The sequence below is a fragment of the Blennius ocellaris genome (genome assembly GCF_963422515.1).
Source record: "Blennius ocellaris genome assembly, chromosome: 14".
NCBI classification, from domain to species: Eukaryota; Metazoa; Chordata; class Actinopteri; order Blenniiformes; family Blenniidae; genus Blennius; species Blennius ocellaris.
Genome location: NC_137663.1, coordinates 19,024,116 through 19,050,694, shown reverse-complemented (window position 1 = coordinate 19,050,694; position 26,579 = coordinate 19,024,116). Strand labels below are relative to the sequence as shown.

At 41.5% G+C, this 26,579-nt stretch overlaps 1 protein-coding gene across 1 annotated transcript; it reads left to right on the top strand.

Annotated features, from left to right (window-relative positions):
• The first annotated feature begins 1,614 nt into the window (after window positions 1-1,614).
• On the top strand, window positions 1,615-17,558 carry LOC308139749 (forkhead box protein O1-A-like). The gene is made up of 5 exons (XM_080509266.1): window positions 1,615-1,686; window positions 1,791-2,451; window positions 13,524-13,715; window positions 13,806-15,053; window positions 15,168-17,558. Exons 2-4 carry the CDS (start codon window positions 1,801-1,803, stop codon window positions 15,036-15,038), a joined length of 2,076 nt encoding a protein of 691 aa, XP_080365392.1. The 5' UTR covers window positions 1,615-1,686; window positions 1,791-1,800; the 3' UTR covers window positions 15,039-15,053; window positions 15,168-17,558.
• Window positions 17,559-26,579: the final 9,021 nt, after the last annotated feature.

The window sequence follows — 26,579 nt, the reverse complement described above, 5'->3', positions numbered from 1 at the left end:
TTAGATGGCAGTGTTTCGATCTTCCAACACCAAGTGGCAAAACGGGAATTATTCAACCATAAAAGGCAAATTATGTCATCACTTCTTTGACTCTTTCACTTGTCTGTATTAATTTTGCCATACATTATATTGAATCTTGTACACTTAAGCTCATAACCCGATCAAATGCATGCATCTTGAGCAAATTATAACGGTGTCAAAAAAAAGTTTCCACCGAAAACAACACCTGGTGACTATAAATTTGGACTGATTCTTCTGGAACCTCAACAATAAAAATATTGTTGTATCAACGTGTCAGAAGGCGCACAAACGCTTGCAGTTGTGATTAATGATGTTTTCACAGGCCGATTGGAAAAGCCCGTCCTGTGTTCAGCATCGAGGAGCTCACATCAGGTTTACAGTAAAAACATAATTAGACCTTGAACTGCGTGGCCTCTGCAGGGGAAGTGCTTTTAAAGTCAAACAACCTCTTAACAATGTGCCACTCGGATTCCTTCTGGTCTAAAAACACCCTCCAACGTGCATTGTCTGAGAAAGTGGAAAATGACAGGTTGACGTTTCAAAGTGCCTCATTTCCACATTTTGTTCACTTTTCCTTAAACACAGCTGATTGGCATGATAAGATGTTGGCAACAGGTCTTTTTTTTTATATATATATATATATACAGTATTTGCCAGTGCATAAAGTACAAATGAGTGAGATGTGGGACTCGACATGTGACCCAATAGAGGGCAGTACTGAGCTGTAGTTTCTTAAAAGTTCAAGGTTTGTAACATATTAATAACGGGCAGTTTACGCATGTACAAAATAAATATACAATCCAAAAAAAAAAATATTGATTAGTGTTGTACTGACCAATTCCATTACATTGTGTGTTCTGTTGTGTTATATCAAAATAATAAGTAATTGACCAAAAGCACAGCTGGAGGGTTTGACTGTGTTTTGTGAGTATTATATATTAAAGCACCTGAGTAGGGAACGTGCTATAAATCACTCAGGGGAGTAAAGAGGCTGTTCATTGAGGAAAGTCAAGTCCTCCAGGGGGAGTCCGCATGTTCCTCTGCGTCTGTGGTGCGTTCATGTACAGAAAAAAGGTGTGAGAGAGGTGATATGTAAACAGATTTTTAAAAATGCTCTAACAGGATTCTGGAAGCAAACGAAAATACAGAAGTGATCACTTTTTTCTACACGTTCATGAGCACTAATTAAAGCTGTATTATATACTACGATAACCCTGGTTTCTGGTGTCTCTGAGCACATTGGAAAAAAACAATTCAAAAGGAAGTCCACTTTCATCTTTTAACCAGAAACTGGGGCATCATGACCTCGATGACTGATAAGTTTCCACAAACCCACACGTTGCTTGAAACTCTGCTTTGAAAATATGCGTCAAATGCCTTTCACATCAAATGATTAAGTAGTTGAGTCAACTGATGAAAAGATGGCAGTTGCATCATGGGAGTGATCTATTTGAACTAAAAAGCGCCGAGTAGCCAGGTAGCGGGTTTGATAATTCCGAGCCAGTGGGGGGTCCGTGAAGGCAGCACTCAGTAGTACTAGTTAACAGGGCGGCAGACTCCCAGTTGAAATGAGCCGCAGCAGGATGGTGTCAACTTCACTCAAGACTAAACTAAACTTTTACTGAAAGCCCTCTCTCGTATTGCCTGGTGTTTCTCTGGCGTCTGGTGCGTGAATTTCACATTTATTTTATTGATTTATATATTATTTTATAATACTTGTTGTTTGTTATTTATGTGCTGATTATTTCTTTATTTCTAATATGTGACAGCGACCCTGACATGGCTGAGGTTCCGCAGCCGCAGCCGGTCGAAATAGACCCGGACTTCGAGCCTCTGTCCCGCCCGCGGTCCTGCACCTGGCCGCTGCCCCGGCCGGAGCTCGTGGACCCGGCCAGCTCCAACACGTCCTCCCCGGTGCCGTCCGTGCAGCCGGAGCCGGTGGGAGAGTTCATCAGCAGCCTGGGCTTGCTGGAGGAGGACTATGGAGAGTACGCGGAGCACAAACCGCCCCGCACTGTTTCTTCACACTGCCGGGAGATAAACTGTATGCAAATGCATCAGCACCACCATCACCTCCATCATCACCCCCCTCCTCCTCCTCCTCCTCCGCCGCCTCATCATCATCATCACCAGCAGCAGCATCACCTCCAGCAGCAGCAGCAGCAGCAGCTCCCGGGCCCGCAGCTGCCGCCTCAGCAGCAACAGGTGCCTGTTCCCGGGGTGTCACCTCTGGGTGCCTCCGGCCAGAGGAAGAGCAGCTCGTCCCGGAGGAACGCCTGGGGGAACATGTCGTACGCTGACCTCATTACCAAGGCGATAGACAGCTCGCCCGAGAAGAGGCTGACACTGTCCCAGATTTACGACTGGATGGTGAAGAGTGTGCCTTACTTCAAGGATAAAGGAGACAGCAACAGCTCCGCGGGCTGGAAGGTGAGTGCGCGGAGCTTGAATGAACGCAGGAGTGCGCACACATGTAAACAGTGTGTGTGTGTGTGTGTGTGTGTGTGTGTGTGTGTGTGTGTGTGTGTGTGTGTGTGTGTGTGTGTGTGTGTGTGTGTGTGTGTGTGTGTGTGTGTGTGTGTGTGTGTGTGTGTTTGTTTGTTTGTTTGTTTGTTTGTTTGTTGTTTCAATCTGATATTTGCACATTAATATCGGAGGCGCAAAAATCACACCTCATGTCACATTTTGAGCGCCAACCAACGCATCAGAGCAAAGCATGTGGGTCTTTGGTGTGCAGGAAGAGTAAAAAACACACACACGCACACACACACACACACACACACACGCACACACACACACACGTCTTGAAACTAAATCTGCACGTATGCACTGATGGGACTTTTTGTTTTTTGCACTTTTATGGTTGCATGACATTTTGACATCCTTTCCCCAATAGAAGGTTTTGATTGAGTATTATATTTCATCTCCATTACACTTCCAATAAATTAATTTTAAAATGTGATAAATAATTACGCTTCCCCTTACATGTATTCGTTCTTATAAGTATATCACCAGCATGTTAAAAAGAGAAAATAATGCAGGGAAAAGACTTTCCTCTACCACCAGATCTATAATGAATGGGGTCTATTATGGTATGAATGTCAAAACAAGTTTCTTCTGTCCATTTTCACAAATGAGCAACTTAATACTTAATCCCACGAGAGAAAGCAGAAGTACTGTTTGGCCTGAACTTCGAAATTTCAATTTCAAATTGCATTCAGTATTGTGTGTACTGAATGCAGGATCTGCAGAAGACGTTTCACCCACAAATTCTAAGTGTTCTCAATGGTGTCACGTCATTTATGTGCTTAATATAAACTGATCCGCAATAATAATAAAAAAAAATTTTAAATTGCACATTTTTAGATTTTTATACAAAACAAGCAGTAGAGTTTTTAGCCAAGTCCATAAGCGTGAGTTCAAAAATGTCTGATGGTCATTTTCAAAGTGCGCTGCTGAACGTTCCCATCTCAAGTAACCTTTGAAGTTTTGGAGTGGTTTCCTCTGTCAGCGGCAGACACGCCACTCTGCTGTGTCACTGAGGAAGCTCACGGCTCTAAAACAGCAGAGGACCATCCAGCTGCTGTGATTGTAAACAACCCATTAGTTGGCTGAGAAGTTTTCTCTCTTTGAAGGTTTTACCTGGTTATAAGAGGACTGGGATTTCAATCATGTGTTGTTGGTTTGTTTTGTTTTTTTCTTCTCGTCCCAACAAATGTCTGTGGGTGCAGTCTCGTCTGAAACGCCGCAAGTATCCTGGCTCATGGTTGCCTCTCCCTTCATTTGTGGACAAGCTGGAAAACCCCTGCTGAAATGTAAAATCTGCAATTGCTGACTTGGAAATATTTAACACACTAAGAAAACATTTGCTTTAATTCCGGCCTGAACATGTTAATCCGGGTTCAATTGTCGTCTTGAGCGGTCAGCTGGTCACTCAGCCGTGATGGATAGTAATGGACTAGGAACATAAGAGGGGAAAAATTCAAAGGTGGAGCAACTGGAGAGGAAAAGTAAAGTCTGATCTGAGTTCAGTTTATATTAGGGCTCTGTGGCCCCTCCTGTAACCCCCGGCATTCTCAGGAGATGTAATGTCAAATTTGTCAGGAAATGCCTTTGGGAAACCTCAATCAAATGCAGTTTCCATTGTTTAACACCCCCGCGCCAAACGCTTGATCCCTGTTTCCAAATCGACTTATCGCCCAGCTCAACCACCTTTTCTTCCTTCGTAGCTTTTCATCTGCGCTCTCTTCTAATATAAGTCGTACTCTGGCTGCTGGGAAAGAAGATTGGGGTTTTTTTTGGGGGGGGGGGGGGAGGGAAACAGTGCGGAGTAAGCTGAGCCCCCCTTTTCGACAATAACAGGAGGTGACACAAACAGCTCAATCAGTGTTGGGGAGTGTGTCGGAGGGGAAGGGGCTGTGAGAAGGGGGATGCGGGGAACGACGTCAAACATCCTCCATTCCTGAGCCGTGCGCTCATATCTTTGTGTCCCTGTCTTCTAGAGTTTCCTCAGCGGATGCTGCGGCTCGGAGAAAGGGATCTCTGCTCTTTATCCTATCACTTCCTCTTGTGCCCTCTCTCAGGCCTTTTGCTGAAGGTATTTGTGCTTGTTCACATGGAGTGCAGAGGGGAAGGCTCGTCTTCAGGAGCCCGATTTTCTGCTTTAATAAACAAGATTTGCGCATTAAACATTGGAATCGAATCAATTAGTCTTCTAGCTTGTATTTTACTCAGTTCCAGTCCTTCATGACTCAAGCGTCTGAGAATCAAGGGTTTGCTTAAGTTTATTCTGAGAAGCTGATTTCTTTGCGCGTGTACTTCTTTAAGCTGTATCTTCGGTTTGCTGTTTGTCCTATCTGCCCCTGACAAGCACCCCCCCCCCCCCCCCCCCCCCCCACACACACACACACACACACACACACACACACACACAAGGTTTTTATTCAGCCACTGTCCTTATTTATTGTAATTTCTTCGAGCAAAGCTAATTGGTAATTGACTTCAATTCAAAACCATGTTTGTCTTTCTTATAAAATCAACGCATCTCCGCTTCAGCCTCTGCATTCCTAAATGCTGGCATGTCCGCCAGGCCTTGGAACCGCTGGCTAATGGTTATTTTTACACTTTCCTGTTAAAAAAACACGACGGTCCCCCCACAATGAACTATGATGCATTTCCTGCCGAGTGGATGGAAAACAGTGCCATGTGTTAACATCCCCACCCTGCAAAACACGAGGGTCAGGGTAGGAAAAAGAGGAGGACCGTATAAGGATCAAGCGGTGCATTTAAATCTATGTGGAGTCTTTTTTTTTTTTTTAATCCCATTTCAGCCTTGAGCAAAATTAAAAGTCTCTTTATTATGTTTTGCGTCATAACCTGGCTTTTCTATTGACTTTAGAATCCACATGCAGGAGTGTCCTCAGCTGTAGTGACAGATTGAGATAAGCTGAGGACCCCATGGTGGGTGGAGGGCGTCGAGTTTGAACCTCAGTGATTCTAATACCTCTGAATGGAGGTGGGTGGAGACGAGGGCAATGCTGCTGCCTCCGCAGCTTCCTGTTGCTCTTATGTCAGGGAGATTTTTTTTTGTTTTGTTTTCTTTCTGAGAAAACTTAGCTTAGTGATCACACTGTCTTTGCACCCCCACCACCCCCACCCTCCCCCCCAATTCCCCCCAGGGTATTGGTGCCAGCCTAGAGTATTCAACGTACTGGAGCCTCTTACTGGTACTGCTGCTGTTTTTCTCAGTGAACCGTGACATAAAATATTGGAACAGGAAGTGGAACTTCTAAGTTCAACTCGCACTGATAATTTAAAGTATACATCGGAAAAAAGTCTTTTGTTTAGAAAGGTAACTTTTTTTGTTTTTGTTTAAGTTGTCAGAAAAGCAATTGATTTTGTTGAAGGTACGAAGCTGCTTTGTTGTGAAGCAGTTTATCTTACTGCGTCATCTTGAATATGTATAATCAAAAGGGCCACTCTGCAAATGTGCAGTCTGTAGATTGGACTGTCGGGTACATGATGTTTGGGTGTACTACCTGTGGAGACTAATATCTGTGACAATACTGAAAGTATTATTTCAGGACAAGCTGAGGTGCACAGTGGAAAAGCTCAGTATGACTCAAATCGAACAACACCCTTTGAATCAACTGACAATACCTGCATGTATCACGCCTGGGGGCAAGAGAATATCGACACGTGAGACTTGCAAAGTTTTGTGACACTAAGTAGGTTCTCAAAAACATTAATTTGCTTTGTTAATGGAATCTGAAGCTACTCAATTAAAGTAATGTAACGCTGGATGCCATCAGAACTCTTATATTTGGAAACACAGCTGTTATTGCAGTACTCCATATAGGAATTAGCACATCTCACCTGACTACTAGAGGATCTCTGGTTTAACTCCCAAAGGCATTTCTGCTTGCGTATTCTCTTTGTTTGAGCCTGGGTTTTCACCGGTTACTCTCCTGTTACCTCTCACAACCCTAAAACATGCGCACAAGCAAAGTTGATCCGTTACAAAGTTCCCACAGGCCCGAGTCGTGTGTTTGTAAATTCAAAGAAAAGATATAAATTCTAAGTGAATGGTTGTTTTGGAATAAAAAGTTTTCATATTCTTCACATTATCATAACATATTGAAATGTAACCCCTGAACCAGGACCATCCATCCAGTATTTTTGCCAAACCCCAGTGGCCGCTGGTGGAACTTCACAGTGGGCAAAGCTGAGATTCACTTAAAACCTTGGCACACTGCATATTATATGAAAATCTGAAGTGATGCATATGGAAGAAACGTTTGTAAATGGAATCTAATGATACGATTTCTGGTGGCTTCAGTTGTTCTTTCACCGGCTGTGATCAAGTATTATAAAGTTCATGACAAATTAAAGAAAGATATATAAAGATCAGATTTGTCACTTTAAAAAAAAGTTTGCAGTTTTTTGGTGACACTTCAAACGATCCTGATTACAAATGCATTGGTTCGATTTTGTTTGTATTTTTTTAATATAAAACAACGTCCACAAGTTTTCACCTCTATCACAGGCTGAAAATTGTTTCAGTATGACTCAGATCATTCCTAATCTTGTTTTTAAAAGCATATTACAGCTCAAAAATAGATTCCCTTTGTGCATCCATAACACGCCATACGTTTCAGCTTTGCGGAATTTTCCCGGATAAAACATCAAAAACATGATTCTGGATGCCGCAAACGACATTAGCAGAGCAGAACTATCTTCAGCACAATTACTTGGTGCTGATGAATCTAATTGTGTTTGCAAAAACTCTTTCACAGAGAGGTTTGTCATTGTTAGTTTATGAACTCCATTTGAGGACACGGCGCTGAAAAGACGCGACAGCTACTAAAAGGCGCAGCAGTGGAAAAAAAAAAAAAAAATCCTGAATAACTGCCAGCTATTTGTCTTGGGATCACAAGGTTAAAAAGGGAGGCCTTGCCCTGAACTTAAGAGGCCCACTAAGAGCTTCAAGTAACCCCATGAAGAAAGCGAGGCTTGGGGCAGGGGCTTTCAGAGAGGAGCAGCCAGTGGCTTGAGGGAAGGAGGGGAGCAATCAGCTGACTGGCGGGCTGGGACGCTGAGGCCTGTGTACAGTCTGCCGTCTACACGTGTGAGTCTGAGGAATCTGTGGCATGTGGATCTTTGCATTGTCCTCCAGACTGCGCAAGGACAATAATCCCCCTCAATGTTATGTTTGCTAAAAGAGCCTTTGCCTGCCTCACACCTCTCACACAAAATGTAAAGACAGACTTCAGAGGAAGAAATGAGATCAAAATTAAAGGAGATTAGTGTCCAAGCCAGAAAAAAAAAAAAAAAAAAAAACAACAAGTTGGTCTTTCTTCGTCTAATCTTGACTGACACACATTCTTTGCACACTTTAGAGGCTAAGAACGATTAAACATTAAGTTTCAGATCACCCGAGCATTAATGAATATGCAAATATGGTTTTCAGTTCGTATTACTTTTGTATTACTTTTCCCGTCTGCATCCTCCTTCTTCGTCTAGGGCTGAACCCCAAACACAAAGCTCTCCTTTCCTTTTCAGGGTCCCACTTTGAAGCCTTTGCAGAAGTAGGTCAGGCAGTTTGATGCTCAGTGTTCATGAAGTAGCCTGCATTGTGAACGGAGCCATGAAGAGGCGATACGCTCTCTAAACAACAGACTGGAGCACTCTTCTTTTACTTCTGCAGGCTCGATGGCCTTTTTACCGCCCTATGGCAAAAAAAACCAACAAAAAAAACAACCACCCAGGTCCCGCACTCGCTTTTCAAACTTCGCTTTATGCGTCCTGGGTCAAAGGAGAAACGAGGGAGGGGAGGGGTGCACAGGAAGACACTGTCAGGAAGTGGCTTGTCTTTTCTACTGTAATCTCTGCAAGTGGCGTTCTGTCTAATCCTCATATTTACACCAGATATCTCAATGCTTTGTCCTTGTAGTTGCTTGCTGCTCTGATTCAGCTTGGCAGATTTGTATTTAAACTCTAAAGAGAAGAAAAACAAAGTGGCAAATAAGTGTGCTGAATCGAAGCATGTGTGCAAGCAGCAAATATTTGCATTATGTGCCTGTTTTGTACAGTATTTTAAGTATAAGAAATGTGCAGGAACAGGTTGCAGTGCAATGATCAATCATCTTTTACAAACAGGTACAAACATTCCTTTTTGACATGAATGATTGGAAATTAGTAACTGAAATTGGAATGAAGTTTAATACATTTATCAGAGTTTTTAGTCAATGACGCCTCATTATCTAAACTTAAATGGGGTTTAGATTCATGGCCTCCATGTTTCCTTCCATTCTGAGCCCCCTGATTTTTGTATGGCGTTTGCATGTTGTGCACCGGTTTTCTCTGGACGTGTGTCTTGTTTTCTATCGGAATACATGTGTGAATGTGTTTATGGTTTATCTCTGTGATAAACTGGAAAACGCCTCAGGACGTACAGAAACTTCTGTCCAATTCTGGCTGTTAAAGGCTCCAGGTCTCACAATCCGACACTGGATAAATCAGGTATTAAAGATAGATGAATTCCTGATTTTAAGTCTATTTTGAATTCCAAATCACACATTACTAGATTTGGAAATAGCGGTGAGCAAAAGTCTATTAAATTCAGCCAAACTTGGTCAACAATGCGGTCAACCAGTTTGCAACAGCTGATTTCTTTGTGGTGACAGGCAGTAGTAGAGATAGCACTTCCCTTTCACACTGTTAGTGGGACATTGAGGTATTCTCAATTGTTTCATATGGTTCCTCATTCCCCACAACTTTAGCCCGTAAACAAAAACAACGCTTTACACTTACTGCTGGGGTCGGTGATTGGAGATACTCGATATCATTACATATTGTATGCAAATGTATTACAGTGCAAAACAATATACTTCAAACTAAGAAGTTAAAAAACTGCTCTGAAAAAAAAAGAAAAATGAAAGGCACTTCTGATGCATCCATATTTTTTATCTTGCGACTGCAGATGGTTCACAGAAACTTGAACAACAATGAGGTGATGACCTCCCACTTGTTAGAGGTAATATAACATTTCTAATAATATGTGGTAAAGCCATTTGCACAGGGTCTCCACATGTAGGTGATCAATTTTCAACTTCAGTCTTTCCGCTTGAGTTTTTCTTTATTGACTAAATATTGGCCATCGTTACTGATGGCACGATTTAGGAAGCATCTGGTCCCCAGCAGTCGGCCCCCTGGGAGATCCTCTGTCCTGTCTGTGGTTACGTCTGATGCACTGTATAAAATGTTTGGACCACTTGTAAGTGAGGCCACTTTCACTGTGGCTGCACCTGTTCCTGCGACCGGGCCCTGTTTGTTGACTTACTCTGTGACCGTTACTGCCAAGCTCATGGTTGACTACCCAAGAAACAGCAGCTGTGTCAATGGGATTGTTTTGATGTTGAGAAGGAGGTGTCACTTCACGCTGCATGTACTGTAGCTTGTTTGCCTTGTATTGATCGCAGACTTGTGGGTGCCTTATGAAAATCTTACAATCTTGAATAATACTCCAGTGCCGGTTTTCTGTGCAATCGTGTTCTGTAGCAGCAATGCTGGACCCTAGCAGATCTCCTGTCTTCTGCCGAGTATTTTTAAGGGCAAACTGGAAATAGATTTAGTCCAAAGTCAATCCTTCATGTCAGTCATTCTTGTACCAGCTGACCTTGGACCTGTATGCGACGTTGTAGCACTACTTTACACCAGATGCAGCGTTGCAAGGTATTTTGTCCTCAAGTCAAGAGGAGCAGATGGTGTAGGCAAAGGAGCATTATGTTACAATGCAAAAGTGACATGCTTAAGTCTAGCAAAGGCTTATATTTGAACCACTGCTCTAATTGCTGAGAAGTTCTTCCCTCTCAAACAGTTTACAGGCCCTCATAATCTGTGCCTGGGAACTTCCCCAGTCGTCCAGAAAGGTCAATGGAGAGCAAATAGATTTTTTTAATGCTTTGCATTCAGATCAGCCTTAATGCAGCTCCAGGTGTCCATAATTTATTTCTTCAAAGTCTGTTTAAAGTGGGAGCTGTAACAATGTACTTTGTAAAGAAGTTGAGCAACAATGAAACACATAGGGCACCTTGGGTCAGGCTTTCAGTGAAATAATGTGCGAGTGGGGCACCTCCAGAATTAGTGAGGCAGGGGATGTCCTTTGTTCTCTTTGGCTGAGGTGAGGTCTGTCTCAGACAGGGATTATCCTAGACCCAGTAGAGAATGCCCCTTTCCACGCTCCAGTCATGCAGTGCATGATCTATTGTGGGCACTAATCAGAGGCTGCAGATATTTGCATATCAGCACTGATCTCAACCTTGTATAAGCGAGACTTGGTATTTGGTTCGCCGTCTAAAAAGCTGGTTTGCAGACTGAGTCAGCAGCACACTGCTGAGATCTCACGTTCTCCAATAATGACTCATTTCCTGTGTTCACTTACAGATTGAGATCATGTAAAAAGAAAAAAAAACGTGAAAAGAAAAGGTCACAAATCAAATGAACATACATCTGCACTTTGTGACATTGCAGTAAGTGCTAACTTCGCCCAGGCTGCCTGGGTAGGATGTCCTCTGACACAGGAAGCCTCATTTCAAAGTGGGTCTAAGGGGGGGGGAGCTGGTTCTAGTGGTGTAGTGAAGGTGGTGGTGGTGAGGGGCCTATTATGGTGCGTCACAAAAGCAGGTCCAACGTGTCACATCTGATGCTTCTCTTCGTCCCTGCGCTCCTTTTCCATCCAACCTGTTTGCATGTCTCTGTCAGCGCGGGCCCTGCAACACACACTGAACTCATTGACCTCAGCTCTGCCGGCAAAAACATCTCACTCTGCCGCCCTCCCCATCTTTGCTTTGAACTCTGCGACCTCCCCTTTACTCTCTTTTCAGTAAAACATTCTCATTTTGCACGGACCCCTGCCTTCTCTCAATGCTAATGTACAGTTTCAAGTTGAACTGGTGGATCAGCGTTTTTGTTTGGAGAGAGACACTCGGAAAAGGTTGAGCTTGTTCTTAATTATGAATACTTTTTTTGTGCACCTAATTATATTTTTTGTTACGTAGTTACACAATTTCTAAATGTAAAAGCATTAGATGAAAAGAAAGCTCTCTCATATGAATGTTAACTGAATGTGTCGTCTTCTTGACAAAAGCCTGACGTTCCCCCAGACCAACACATCAGACGCACTCACACACAATCCATCTATTGTTTTGAATGTGAATGTCTTTATCTTCATGCTTTGTCTATCCCAGTTGAATCCTGTGGTTGGGGACATCTGGCTTCACTAACTGCAGGGAGCTGCTTTCTCGTTCACATGGGCATTATGGGGAAATTCCCTTCTTGCAGCACGTTGTGTTACACTTTGGTCTTTCATTCTGCACACCATCCAGTACAGCAAGTTTCATATGAGGTTCATACTTTGTCTGAAGAGATCGGCTGTGCAGCGCGTCCATATCCTCTACGGTTGTCTCTCTGTCCCGTAACCAACGTTGTTTTCTCTTCCTGAGAGTATTACCGCAGGAGGCGCCTCTGTGTCTTCTTTGGGTTTCATAACGTAGCATTAAAAAATGGACTGAATGGGGCTTTAGGTGTATGCATGTTAGGACAAGGACGAATATGACCACATACAAAAATGGTACACACTGGTTAAAACCAGAGTTATTTGAATTAGCACTTTCAGTAAAATTATTGTCAAAGTTTGGTGCACACATAAAATAGTGTCTTTATGTGCATAACCAGCAGCAGTACTGATTCTGATCTGGGGTTGGGTTTTTTTTCTCTCCCAGTAGCGTGTCTTTTACATCTAAATTTAGTCTCTTTTCTGCATTTGCTGGAAGGGTGGGATAGCAGTGAACAGATAAAACTTGGTGTGGATCACAGGAAACATGAAAGGAAACCTGGAATTAAAGCCTGTGGTGAGAAGGTTTTAGGATGACCACTCAAATAAAATCTAAAACGAGACTTCTCGAAGTGAGTCATGTATATCAAGATTATTTAAGGAATGATTAAAAACTGATCGACATTCATAAGGTAAACCAAAAACTATGAGACTATAAAATGGGTGTTAAAATCAGTGTTTTAATGTAAAACAGCTCAGAAAAATTGTACACTTTAAAATATTGCACTAAAATCACAAATCATCTTATCAGCTGCATGTTAGTTTATCCATCATTCTTGTTCTGATTCACGTTAATCACCCGGTAAAAGTTTTTGCTCTTTATCAGAATGATGCACTGAAAGTCAAACTTCAAACAAAAACCTGGTGAGTTTCAGTGATTAGTGTCTTTACTTATGGTTGCTTTCCTTTACTGTGTTTTTGAAGAAAAGAGTATTTTCATTGACGCTCATCATGATCTGTTTTAATTCATATTAAACACACTTCGGCCTTTCTTGACAGTCATATATGAATCGATATTTCTACTCTCATTGAATTATTGAGCTCTAAATTAGTGTAGTGTGGCACTCTTCAATCACTGGTTTGGAGTTTGCATGTTCTCCTGGTGCACGTGTGGGTATTTTCCAGATACTCCAGTTTTCTCCACAGTCTAAAAACACAAAACACTTTTGGGATTAATTGTTGGCCTAGAAACCTCCAGTGGGTTTAAGTATAAGTGTGATTTGTCTGTCTCTGTGTGTTTGCCCTGCAGCGAACTGACCACTTGTCCAGGGTGTAACCTGCCCTTGCCCATAGCTTCAGCGTTCCTCAACCCACTGTACACTTGTGCTCAAAGGAAGAATGTGTGTCTTTTCATCACCTCTGATACTTAGTAACAAATACTGCACAGCCCCATATTAGTCTGAATAGCACCTCTGTTCAGTCCTTTACCAAAATGCTATAGCTGTACTTGAACAGTTCCAGCGATTCATGAAAAAAAGTGTTGACCAACTTGCACTAAGTATAGTCTTTGAAATGGCTCTGTTTTTAGTTCCTCTTGCCACATTGTAGCCTTCACAGTGCTGTAGTGTTTCTGTGACATGCCACTCATTTGCTCCTTTTCCTCATTCAGAACTCCATCAGACACAACCTTTCCCTGCACAGCCGCTTCATTCGCATACAGAATGAGGGAACGGGAAAAAGCTCCTGGTGGATGCTCAACCCAGAAGGAGGGAAGAACGGAAAGTCTCCGCGACGCCGAGCTGCTTCCATGGACAACAACAACAAGTTTGTCAAAAGCAAAGGAAGGGCCACAAAGAAAAAGGTATGTTCTGCTGAACACAGATTGTTGTCGTGAATGTTATTAATACAGTTGGAACTTTACGGGTGCCTTTTTGTGGGTTTCTATCCCTAGATGGCAGTACAGGAGGGGGCAGAGGGAGGAGCAGGCAGCCCTGGTTCCCAGTACTCCAACTGGCTGGGAAGCCCAAACTCGCACAGTAATGAGGACTTAGAGGCCTGGAGCTCCTTTAGGACACGCACCAGCTCTGATGCCAGCACTCTGAGTGGCCGTCGTTCACCTTTCCCCCCTGAACAGGAAGATCTGGGAGAGCCCGACGGCCATATAATGTATCCTGGAACGGCGGGGACCAAGATGACCTCTACCTTGCCGAGCCTCTCTGAAGTGGCTGGATCTATGGGCCAGGGCGGCTCAGAAAACGTCATGGAGAATCTGTTGGATAACCTAAACCTGCTGTCTCCTAAAAACACCCCACTGGGCTCAGACTCCTCACATTCCCCTGTCATGCTTCAGAGTGGCTCCTATGGCTCCACTGGCTTAACCCCACATCCCCAGGACTACCGTAAGTGCTTGTATGGACAGGTGAGGATGGACTCTCTGTCCCCTGTTCCCATGCAGACACTTCCAGAGTCCAAACCAGGCTTTGGGGCTTATAAGAACCAGTATGTCAATCCAGCTGGCCTCCTCAAAGAGCTGCTGACTGTAGATGCTGAGACCAGTAGGAACCTGATCCCCTCTCGGGATACAGCCATGTCCGAGGTTGGGAGGGGGGGTTGCTTAATGCCCACCTATCGCGGCCAGACCCACGTAGGTGGTCGCAATGGAGTAAAAATGATGAATCCCTCCCAAAGTCACCCAGTTCCTCACGTAAATCCACAAGCTATTCATAGCCAGAGTCCTGCTGCCTCACGGGACTTGAATAGCTGTAATATGATTCCCCTGACGAGTCTGACTAGTCTTTCAGGGGCCCCTCCTCAGATGACCAGCCTGAGGACATGCATGCAGCTGCCCCGGGGACATCCAGCACACACTAATGACGTCTCAGCCAACTACAGCTGCAGCAGCAGCAGCAGCATCGGCGACAGGGAACTGAACTCTGGTCACCCACATCATCATCTTCATCATCATCATCGTCATCATCATCATCATCATCATCATCATCAGGAGCGGCTGCCCAGCGACCTGGACAATGTGTCCATTGAGAAGTTTGACTGTGACCTGGAGTCTGTTCTCCACGACACCCTTATGGACGGTGGAGCACTGGACTTTAATTTCGACCCTGCAGCTGGCTCTCATGGGTTTTCCCAGAGGGTAAACACAACCACACACAGCTGGGTGTCTGGCTAGGCAGATCACAGACAGGTGAGACGACACGTCAGTCTGGAAGCAAGTCAATACACTTGTCAACACAAATAATAAAAAAAACTAAACATCACGTTTCTTATCTTTAAACATTTCATTGATTCTCTCTTCCAGGTCTCTTCAAACCTCCTGTACTGTACAGCAGTCAGAGTGGGGGGAAAGAAGAAAAGCCAACCATAATTCTTCACAGCGCACCAAAGTTGTTTTCAGAAATGTACACATAAACAGTAGCAGTCCTGAAGCCTGATGAGTTCCCAGGGGTTTATATTTTCTTATTTAAATTAGAGAGAACACAATCAAAACTGTTGTAGTGCTTGACAGCAGTGAGGCAGACACTTCGTTTAACAAGCCTTGTTTACTGCCTCTCAAAAACAAACATAAAAAAAGTTTTTATTTGATTAATTTTGCTGAATTGTGGCCGATCGACAACCATGTCAACTTTTATTCTGTTGTTCTAATACACAAGGTCAATCACCATATCAGACCACCTAAAGCTGGAGTTACGATTTATAAAGGACGACTTTTGATCCAAAAGGTCTCGAAGATGTATGGATGGATGGATTTTGGCTCTGATGTCGGTCCATTACTTCATATTTATTAGTTGTTTTGAAGTGGTCTCTTCAGGCTGAGCTGGGCTTTCATGCACTTGGACATATCAACAAAGTTAATAGACATTTACAACACAATGCTTTAAAGATGTAAATTATACTAAATTGGAAACTTTTTTAGAACTGATATTTGGTCCAGTGTGTAAACACAATACAAATTGAAATTTTAACAATTTTAACTTGATTGTTCATGCGCCTCAACAGCTGCCAGCTAATAATATGGTGTGTGGTCTGATTAATCAAAATACAGCAACTTCTTTTGAAAAGGAATTTGAGGAACTGCTTCCTAATGACACATGGCTACAAAGTCGGTGATGCCGTCTGATCTTATTCGGTTAAAGTGACCAGTGTAACATCTGCATAATGGTTAATAGTTGTATTTAATGACAAAACAGTATTTCCTCACAGTTCTGTATTTACGGATCTTCAAGCAAACTAAATCATTGACTGAATGACCGATTGGTCATATACTGTAAGAAGGTATTTATTTATATTTCATTTCAATTGTTGTTCATGGATTCTTGCTTTGTGCTTTGTTTGCTTGTAAAAATGTATGTGCCTGTGCTGAGTACACTGATATTGTGTTGTGATCATGCTGTTTTTTCTCAGTTATTGAAGTGACGTCCATTCTGAACGTTTCGAGTTGAGTCGATGCCGGTTTAATGCAGTAAGCAGGAGTTGTTTGGTAACACCTGCAACGAATGACATTTTTGAGGTTACAACTACTTGTCGGCCTCTTTTGCATCACAGTAAAACTCCAGGATTAACAAAGGCTCTGCCATGGTTGTAGATGTGTAAACTCGTCTTTAAAAAAAAAGGGACGATAAAATGAGGTTAAAAGTGGATATGAATGATAATGGTGAAATTATAATCGAACTGGAAAGGATAATGGCTATTTACCTCCAAACAGCTACAGAGATTAAGCACCAAATATGTATTCAATCTGCCAAATACATTCTAAAGATATTGTGCCAATTCAGTGTGCCTTCACTTTTTCACAGACTTGTAATGTACATATGATTTTACTTCAGTAATACATATTTGACCTCTACATTTCTTGTACTGAAACATGATATTGTTTGTATTATTGTGTAAGACATCATTGTTTACATAATCTCAGTCCAAACTATATTATAATGAATATATGAACGCTCATACCTCAAAATATTATTTACCTCTGAAGTGTTGAAGGGATTTCTCAGCCATGTTTCCTCAGTGAGTAATATAGAGAAATTGTCTCCTTTGTTATCTTTAACAAAGGATCTTGTACATATTGTCTTGTTATTTTGGTTAATACTGAAGCCAGCTATATTTGGACCTGTTCAGGGGAATGTGTTGTCTTGCTTTTGCTTTTTTTAAATGTTCAGCTTGAGGATCATGGCCATTAGTTACTAGTTTGTTTGTTTTTGTGACAGAAAGCAATCTGTCACATAATCAAACTTATATTAGTTACAGTTATTCTGTAAAGAGAATGTAAATATGTCATAGCATGTAAGTACTTCTTCAATGACATCAATAAATGTGTGATAGGACATTTTTAGCTTAAAGAGTTAAAAAAAAAAAAGTCGCTTTGGAATATATATTTTTTATCATTGAAGAAGAAATGAGATGCATTTATGTGCACATTTAATTCAGGTCAAATGAAAAACTGTCTTTAATATTCATACCCAGGTATTTTTGAGAGGATTCTCTGTTGTCTATGTAACCCATGCGATGCATCAATCACCACATGTGCGTTTGATCAATGAAGATCGAGAGACAGAACTCAACAAATAATATATACAACAATTCAAGTATGATTACTTTATATTTTTGACTTTTAAGGCACCTAAAAAATACAGTTTGTGATTTTTGTAATCTCTGTCTTTTTTAAGTCCCTGCATTGTTCGACCTGATGTTTATGTACATGAGATACAATAAATGTAGCTGTTTTCTTGTGTTTTCCTCAGTTCTGACTGTGTCTGTAATCATTGCACGCACGCACACACGTGCACGTAAACATGCACACAAGGCAAGGCATGTTTATTTGTATAGCACCCTTCATACACAGGGCAATTCTGAGCGCTTCAAAAAAAGCAAAGAAATACATAAGATTACATTAGAATACACATATTCTTAAACATAGAAATAAAACAAGATATTAAGAAATTAAAAGTACATTTAAAAGACAAAAGGTAATTAACACAGGAGAGCAAGCAGTAAAGAATTTGAAATTAAGCTAATAAAAAATGCATTTAGTATATTGAAAAAAATTTGAAATGACCAGTTCTTGAATTACTGTATGATTGAGATCGAGCTTCCAACATCTTTGATCCATAATTTCTATACTGTATATTGTGCATTTTAGAATTAACATGAGAAATGTAAAAAAAGAAACAATCAATAAAATGGTACATAACAACAACCTGGAGTTGGAAAAGAAAAATTACTAGTATTTCAATGAGTTCCCTATAAAGGGTTAACGCCTTCCCAATCAGTCTGTTTCACTTAATGACCGTCTATCTTCACACGCCATTAAACACAGATTGAGGGCAGTTTTCTGTAGAGGAGGTTGTTTGTTGAGTCAAGGGGGTCGCCTCTCCTGCCTGACTGGTCAAAAGGAGGACCGGTGGGAGGAAACATGGCGTGAATACACCCACTGTCATTTATTGGTCTGACTGGGAGGCTTCCAGTCAGACTCATGCTCAGAACGTCAGTATGAAAGCCTTCTACTGAAGATCAGCCTGTGACTCTGATGTTTTGGGAAATATCGTGTTTTTTATTCACTTCCCAAGAAGAATGTGTGATCAGTTTTGAATGTCTCTGATGGGAAGTGTTTTAACTTGAACAGAAAACTCACATGTATCCAGCTGTTTGAAAATGTAGAATAATGTGCATTTTTCAGCCCAATAAATGACGTGTAAATTACATTTGTCTTGTCCTGACTCTGATGTTAAATGTTAGCACAACACACGTCACAGATTTGTTCCACAAACATTATCTCACAGCACAGATGTGTCCTGCTGCGCTCACACTTCTGCTTGATGCCTCTAATTGACTCATAGAAAGAAACTGCAGAGCCTCGATTAACATCTGCATGAGGTGGGAGATGAACGCTTGTATATTGTACGTCAGGGCTTATCATGCCTGTATAAATAAGATGGACCTTCATTGGTAGTTTTCTCCCAATGGGTGGCCCACACAGCGAGCTGCAGCTGGGCCAATTTATCTATGTGACACAGGCACAAAGCCAGGAATTAGGCGGTTCGGGCTTTTGGACCTCAGATAACACAAACACAACATGTACATGCACATCCAACATCAGAGATGCAGCATAAGTCTGGATCTCTCAGGAGGAGGTCAAGATAAAGATTAATTCATGATGAGATTAACCTGGCAGCTGCCTGCAGATCAGTCACATCCCATGATTCTCATGTAAGAAACGGTGGAAATCGGCCTGTTCCTATGGATGCAAACGCCTCTGGTCGTCTGTGATGCACAGCGACAGCATCATGGGTGATTCAGCTGCGACTGATAGCTGGTGATTATTGACAAAGTTATGGTGAGGAAATTACTGTATTTAAAAATATATATATATATATATATGCCTCTTCACCGAAGGAAAAATGCACTTTGCTTTTGTGCTTTTTCTCGATCATCAATTTCACACGCTATTACATGCATCTTATCCACAATTGTGACATCATTGCTTTTGTGTATTTATACCTTTGCCTGCATTTTACAGAACCTCACAGACCCTTCTCAACCTCTTTGTAAACGTCATTGCAAAATCACTATTATGTCATGCAACTCTTTTCCCCCTCCCCCCCACCACCACCACCACCCATCCACACAGCTTCAACTTGACTTTACATCACTTCCATTAAATGTCATATTTCTTTGTTCCAGATCATTTTAGCCCATCTAAATATACAAAATAGCACCGACCACTGTAGTTGTAAACTTTAAGTAATGTGACATTTGAGTGTTAGGGGTCAGTATAGTGTTGTCAGGTTTCTGGGAGAGTTCTGGCAGTTTTTTTTTTTGTTTTTTTTAGCAGTTATCAAATTCAATCTGACAGTTTTCTAATTGCACTGAGGACAAAGTTGAAGCTTCATTCAACTTCATCATTAATACCTACAGCACAAAGGCATTAGTAAAATGAAAGCAGAACGGTTGTTTTCTTTTATAAGCCTCTTTTCATTAAGAACTAATCAGAGTGTACTTTTACTTTAAACACTAAAGTTTCACAGCAAGGTGACATGCTGCTCTGACATATAAAATACGTGTGTCATTCAAATCTTCATTTGAATGACACATGGTTAGGAAACATTACATCAGGCCACACCCTGTTGTGTTGAGAAGTCCAGGATGAACTTAGTGACACTGTGAATGTTATTATGCGAGATCTCACCAAGGCCACTGCAGAGCCACACATAATGAAAGTAAACCGATCTTGCTTTAAGGCAAATGAGGCAAGATATTTAATTACAGTTTACTATACAATATATGATTTTGATTCACAAAATTAGCAGCACACTTAGTTCGTGTTGTGTTTTGCTTTCATTTGTTTTATTTATATAATCTGATTATGATGTATCATTGACAAGGACAGGCTGGAAAACACATTTGCAGGTTAAAAACATTTTCACTGGTTTTCTGATTTGCATCATTAGTCTTGTCACTGACCTTACTTTATGTTATTGTGTTATGATACCACAGTCTACAGATACCGGCTCTGTGAAGGCCCCCACATTTCCACCTCCAGTCCATTTTTACTCCATTTAGCCTCAGACTTGTGTGACCAATCACATTGAAAAGTCATATCGGAACAAATGTATAGTCTTCAGAGATGGACCATCCAGACACACTCACAGTTGACACACAAGATATTTAAAGGAAATTATCAGAAAACAATCAATATTAATAAATGAATTGAGTTTCCTCGATACACGGCAGTGTGGAGCCCTGTTTAACTTACAGTGGGAAATACAAAGGTATCAGCAACTTTGAATTTCACTGACCATTTAAATGTTTCTGGTAATTTTATACTGCAGGAGTTTTTATTACAATTTGATTTGAAGGCTTGAGGAACCTCTCTTGTCAACACTCGGATCACTTTGCACAATGCAAGGTCCTGTGACTGAACAGTGTTATTGAATCTAACTTTAAATGACAGAATAGTGAAAAACACCCAAACACAATATAAGCAAAGAAAGACAAGTTTATTTGTATAGCACCATTCAACAACAAGGCCTCACATTGAACTCAGAAGTCTTTAAGACAAGATGTTTGTTATGGTGGGTCACTTGTGTGTGCAGAGCATTTTCTGAGGCGCTTTCTTGAGTCAATGCTTAATAAGAGCTCCCTCTTCAGGACAATGCCAAGAAGCAAAATATGTGACAGTTTCAGAGAAAACAGGAAACATGTATAATGCATAACCTTTATTTATTTATTTATTTTTTTACTTTAGTTTGGCTTTAGCATTTAGTACACCTTTGGTGGTACGATAAGATAGAATACAAGCTTTTCTGTCTATTTGAAAAAAAAAAAATCACATCTTTATCACAAGTGCCAAGGGAAAAACAATAATGGTAAGCAACATATGGCAACAGTGTGAATACATGTCAAGGAGAAGAAAACAATGTCGAGTCTGAATTAGGTGAGCAGCAGAAACAGAGCATGAACAAAGCTCTGAATGGGTTTGTTTAGACGAAACAGAAAATACAAAAGTGCTTCAACAGTTTTTCCTGATCTATACAAACTGTGTCCATGAGCATGGCATTTCAAAACAATTCTTATTCAAACAAAGTTGGGTGAATACACAGAGAACTTGCTGTGAAAAGAACATCCATCAATCTCTTGCCACATACTTCATAAACGATGTCTCACATCTGAATGACAGCTGTAATGTGTTTTATTCTCCTTTTCTGGTACAAGGCTACAGACCAACCCCACATCAGTAAACAGACTCAGCAAACAGTCAAAACAGTCTTGAACTTCCATGTCTTTTCAGGCCAAGGGGAAGATAAGCAAACAAGCAAGAACTGAAAGACTTGTTCCAATGGTCTTCGAGTACGGAAGAATGACGAAGGGCATTGTTAAGTATTTTCCTTATTGCCGTCAATGTGAGAGTTTAAAATGTGTTCGAATTGAGCCAATTTCTTGTTTTTGAGAATTTCCTGCTACAGTCTGATGTACAGACTCTATTTAAAAGTGACGACATCAGAGAAGCCTAACACTAGCAGGAAAGGCAGTGTTTGAGTACATATTGCTGTCATTCAAAAGCCATAACATCCACCTTAATAAACCTCCTTATATATGCTGTTAGTGATGTGAAGCTGAGTAAACTGGTGAAATTCTACTTTAATGGCAAACAATAAAGTGCAGGTTTGTAATGCATTGATCATCTGATAGCAAAATATCATGAAATCAAAAGCTTTTAGCCCGATCAAATGACTCTTTTCAGTTTTTATGAGTAGGAGCAGGTAAGACCAATAGTGGCTGTAATCATATCAATCATGTATTAAATATGATGGCATCAATGCAGAGAGGCAAAAGTTTGCGTTAGGATTGAAACTTGAATTTTGACCCGTGAGACAATAAGTTGGATATTGACTTTCCTATTTGATAGTTCGATATTGACCTATATCGTGCATTTTTAGCACTATTGTCAAAGGATTTAACAGTGGAAATCACATTCACCCATTCACACAGGTCATCACAGACACATTCAACCACCAAATGTCATTGCTGCCATGTGAGCTGCCCTCAAAGTTTTGGGAACAACTTCAGGTTCAGTGTCATTAAAGGACACCTGAGGACATGGACAAGCAGAGCTGGGATCAACTTTGCTCTAATATTTTAGCATTCATCCAATCATTCATTTTCTATCATTTGTTCTCCATTTTGGGCGTCACAAGGAGTTTGATCCTGTACCAGCTGACGGAGGCTTAAGACAGTGTAATATGTGTAATAAATATAGTTATTTAGAGGTGAACATACAATGTTTCAAAAAAATCTAATCAGTTTCAGTGTGATCACTGCAAACATTCATGGCTTTGATGGTTGTTGAGTCACATTGGTGGCGGTGAGCCTTAATAATCCAGAACTCTGGGCCATTCAACCAGGCTGATGGAGCAGGTGCTCAATATAAATATTTAAATTATTCTCCTCTCTTAACATATATGAGCTTCAGTTTTATATCACATCATATAATCCTCAGGTTTTCTTAAGCAATGCAACAAGAGGACATACTATGTATATTTGTCTTTCCCTGAAAAACAAAATCCTAATTCTATAATTAATATATATATTTATTTAATTAAAAAATATTTTCATCAAGATAAATTCCAATGAGTTGTATTTACAAGAGAGATCCGATGAAGATAACATCTTAAAAAGCTAATTAATCTGCTGTTGTTGTTTTTTTTTATTGTTCTATATAATAGAAACTCAGCTTTGTTCACAGAATGTCTCATTTAATCCCTAGTTAGAACTGCGAAACAACTGTGTTCAATGTACACTTGGAACAGTGAGCACTATCAACATATAATTTGTCACACTTCAAAGACAGATCTTTACATAATACTCAAATCATGTGTTTTCTACTCGCCGTCTCCTCACTGCTAAAGGTCAGTTACACAATGAGCCAACGTTCAAACTGGTGGAAGTCAAAGATCACGTCAGGAAGGTCGCCTGCGTCGTTACCCAGTGGCTGACACGTCAAGGACTCAGGAGACCCACGGTGAAAGGAAGCGACATCAGCAGCGACAAAAACCACGGCGCTGATTTGAACATGACACTGATGGCAGAGCAGATTGGAAGAATCCCTGCAACACAGGAAAAAAAAAAAAAAAAACGTGAATCAAAGTCAAACTTCCTGAACACCTTCAGTTCTGGCCATTTCTACTTGTGACCGGATGAAAACCAACAAACGAAGTAATGTGCACTCACTGTGATGGACGGCCATGCTGTTCTCCTTCCAGCTGCTGCCCTGATACACCCTGCAGGTGTAGGTGAAAGGCCTCTCGTCAGCCAGCGGGGCCCAGGTGAGGCGGCACAGAGATGGGTTGACCAGGCTGACGTTGCTCCTGCGGCGGTCCTCAGTGGAAACGTAGATGACAGCGTTGGGGTAGGTGCTGCCCACCAGCCGGCTGTCCTGCCGGTACTCGCAGTAGGGGCCGGGGATCTGGTAGGTGGGCGGGAATTCACAATCCACCCTGACGTTTCGCTCCAAGTAAGTTAGACATGGAAACATCTGAGGCCCGCGTGGAGCGAAGAGGAAGTTGGAGACTGAGTTCACTGGAAGTGAGGCAGCGGGGAGATAGGTGAGTCACCTTTGGAGTACCAAGGACTTTGGGCTTTTCATTCTGAATTAAGAGATGTAGATCATTTAACAGAACTGTTGTTCTTACCCTTTCCCGGTTGTTTCTAAAAGAGGCTGCCAACCTTCTCTTTCATAACGAAGCCTTCATGATTTAATAATCTAATAATTCAATAAGTTTGTAAAAAGTAGCCCGTCTTATGGCTCAGCACACTTTAAGTGGCCTTCAGTTTCAAAAAGGTTGACGACTTCTGTTTAAACTCACATTTTCAAATCTGCTCTTGCCATCAGTGTTATGTTCAAAGCAGAGCTGTGGCTTTAACCACTGCTGATGTCACTTCCTCTCTTGAGTTTGGTTTAGGTCATACAAACAGTATGATCATCTTCATTTTAAGGTCATAACCATACAGTGACCTATAAGGAAGTATTTGCAGTGAAGATAACTTTGATTTATTATTATGCTTCAGTGAATTACCATTACTTTTTAAATGTTATAATACAGGTAAATACATCATGAAGAAGACAGTGATTGGCTGAAAGGGCAATATTAATGTGGCCAAATCCATTAAGTGGGTGAAGACAGGGAACAAGACGGACAGATGTCCACAGGGCTTCATTACAAATCATTGAGGCGATCTAAGCCTGAGTCATGCCTTTGAGTAATGCCACTCTTACATCATTCATATATCAGTTTTTAAATTCTGTTACGGGCAGTTAGGGTGGGTGGGAATGTGCATGTGTGCGTGGTTGGGTGTGGGTGTGTGCGTGTTTCTATTTTATTTGTTTTTTTTATTTTCCTCTTTTATGTGAAGCACTTTGTGTTGCATGTATGTTTGTATGAAAAGTGCTCTATAATTAGAATTTTATTTGATTTGATTTGATTTGCTACTGGAATTGGATAGTCTTACTGAGTTTTAACGTATCAATGATTGGAAATGACACCATTGCAGAGCACACTTCATCTCACATTTATTATTTCTAGTATTATTTTTAAGGGCATATTCCTGTCATGTAATGAACATTATGTGTTTAGACGTTTCAGGTGATTGAACGGTTCACAAAAACCACAAACTCAAACAAGACACTCTTGACGATGCAGAGGAAATTAAAACACAATAATATGAAAGACTGACATACTGTGGGTTGTCTGATGCGTCATGATTATGCTCCCAAAGAGGAGACAGGCCGTGAAAAACGAGTGCAGCTCCATGACGAGAGATCCGTCCGATTAGATGAATCACCTTCACAGCACCTGACAAAGTTCTGCACGGGACATAAACATGAGAAAGTTAAGCGCTGCATCCTCCAGATAGCATCACTGACAAACACAAGACATATCGACTCCTGCAGAGACACGCGAAAATGAGCAGTGCAACCTCCGAGCAGAGCAATGCACCAGCAGACCTGGAGCGGGCCTGGATGTGCGGCTCCGGCTCCGTCTGCAGCCCAAATGCGGCCGCGGGACTACGCCCATGCTGTCTCGTTGCACTGCAGCAAACCGTGTGCGCGCATCTCTGTCCTCGCTGCAGGTCAAACTAAAAACCGCCAGCCACGCAGAGGAGCTTGTAATACACGCAAAGGCAAAGCGTCGAGACGGAAACATGCGAATGTGGGTCGATGATTTCTCGGTGATGCAGACGGACGTACCTGACGGTTTGGTTCCCCTGTCCGCAGGTCTCGGTGCGTCGGAATGCGCTGCAGCATCAGCAGCTTCAGCCTCAGCCTCAGCAGCAGCAGCTCACACTGACTCAGGATGCTGTTACCCTCTATATCACACACCCTCACTTAAACACACAGACTCTGTCATCAATCACATTACTGACGGCTCACTAGAAACTGGAATTGAAGATGATCCAAGTAAAATCTGTCATGGTGTAATTTAATTATCTATTAGATGGTTAGTGGCGCATTGGTTGGATGATAACACACAATTGTAATGTTTTTTTTCTAACTTGTTACATGTGCCGGATACTTTCTTCTTGATATTTAGTCATTCACAACTCACGCAAAACTACCACAAACCAAACATGCAAGTTATACTTGATTGATTTTGGCCAAATGATCAGCGCAAGACAACAGTTCCCTCTGCAGGACAAAAAACGGAAGTACGGCCAATTGCTGTTTCATCTTGGGATCTTGTATAAAAAATAAAATATGTAACGTTACCTTTGTGAGTCACTGTTATATCCATACAGATTACACATGTATAAAACACAGATTACACATGTATAAAAACTGACAATAAACTGATAAACTATAATAATTGACACAGGCCTTTACACAGGGTGTTAAGTTTAATGTATATAAATACACATTATTAAAACGCTCACACTTGCATTAGTGTCTGGTGAACGGTTGGCACAGGACCCATACGCAGGTGAAGTCTTGATGTCCTGAATCGATCTGACCTTGTTTAGAGAAGAGGTCAGATACTTAGCTCCAGCCCGGAAGCCCGAGCTGCTCTTCCGTCAGCAGGAGAAGGAGGGGGATGAAGATCATGATGATGATGGCAAACTATGTGGAGCTTTTGGAACATTTCAGTCTTTCTCCTCTGGAGGGTTACTCAGAAAATAAGCGGAATGAGGAGTATCTCCAAGAGAAGAGAGATGAAAA

Excerpts from the sequence above, each read along its gene's own strand:
- LOC308139749 (XM_080509266.1), top strand. The coding sequence starts at position 1,801 with ATGGCTGAGGTTCCGCAGCCGCAGCCGGTCGAAATAGACCCGGACTTC. Across the intron at positions 2,452-13,523 it reads ACAGCTCCGCGGGCTGGAAG|AACTCCATCAGACACAACCT; the intron begins GTGAGTGCGCGG and ends TTCCTCATTCAG. Across the intron at positions 13,716-13,805 it reads GAAGGGCCACAAAGAAAAAG|ATGGCAGTACAGGAGGGGGC; the intron begins GTATGTTCTGCT and ends TTCTATCCCTAG.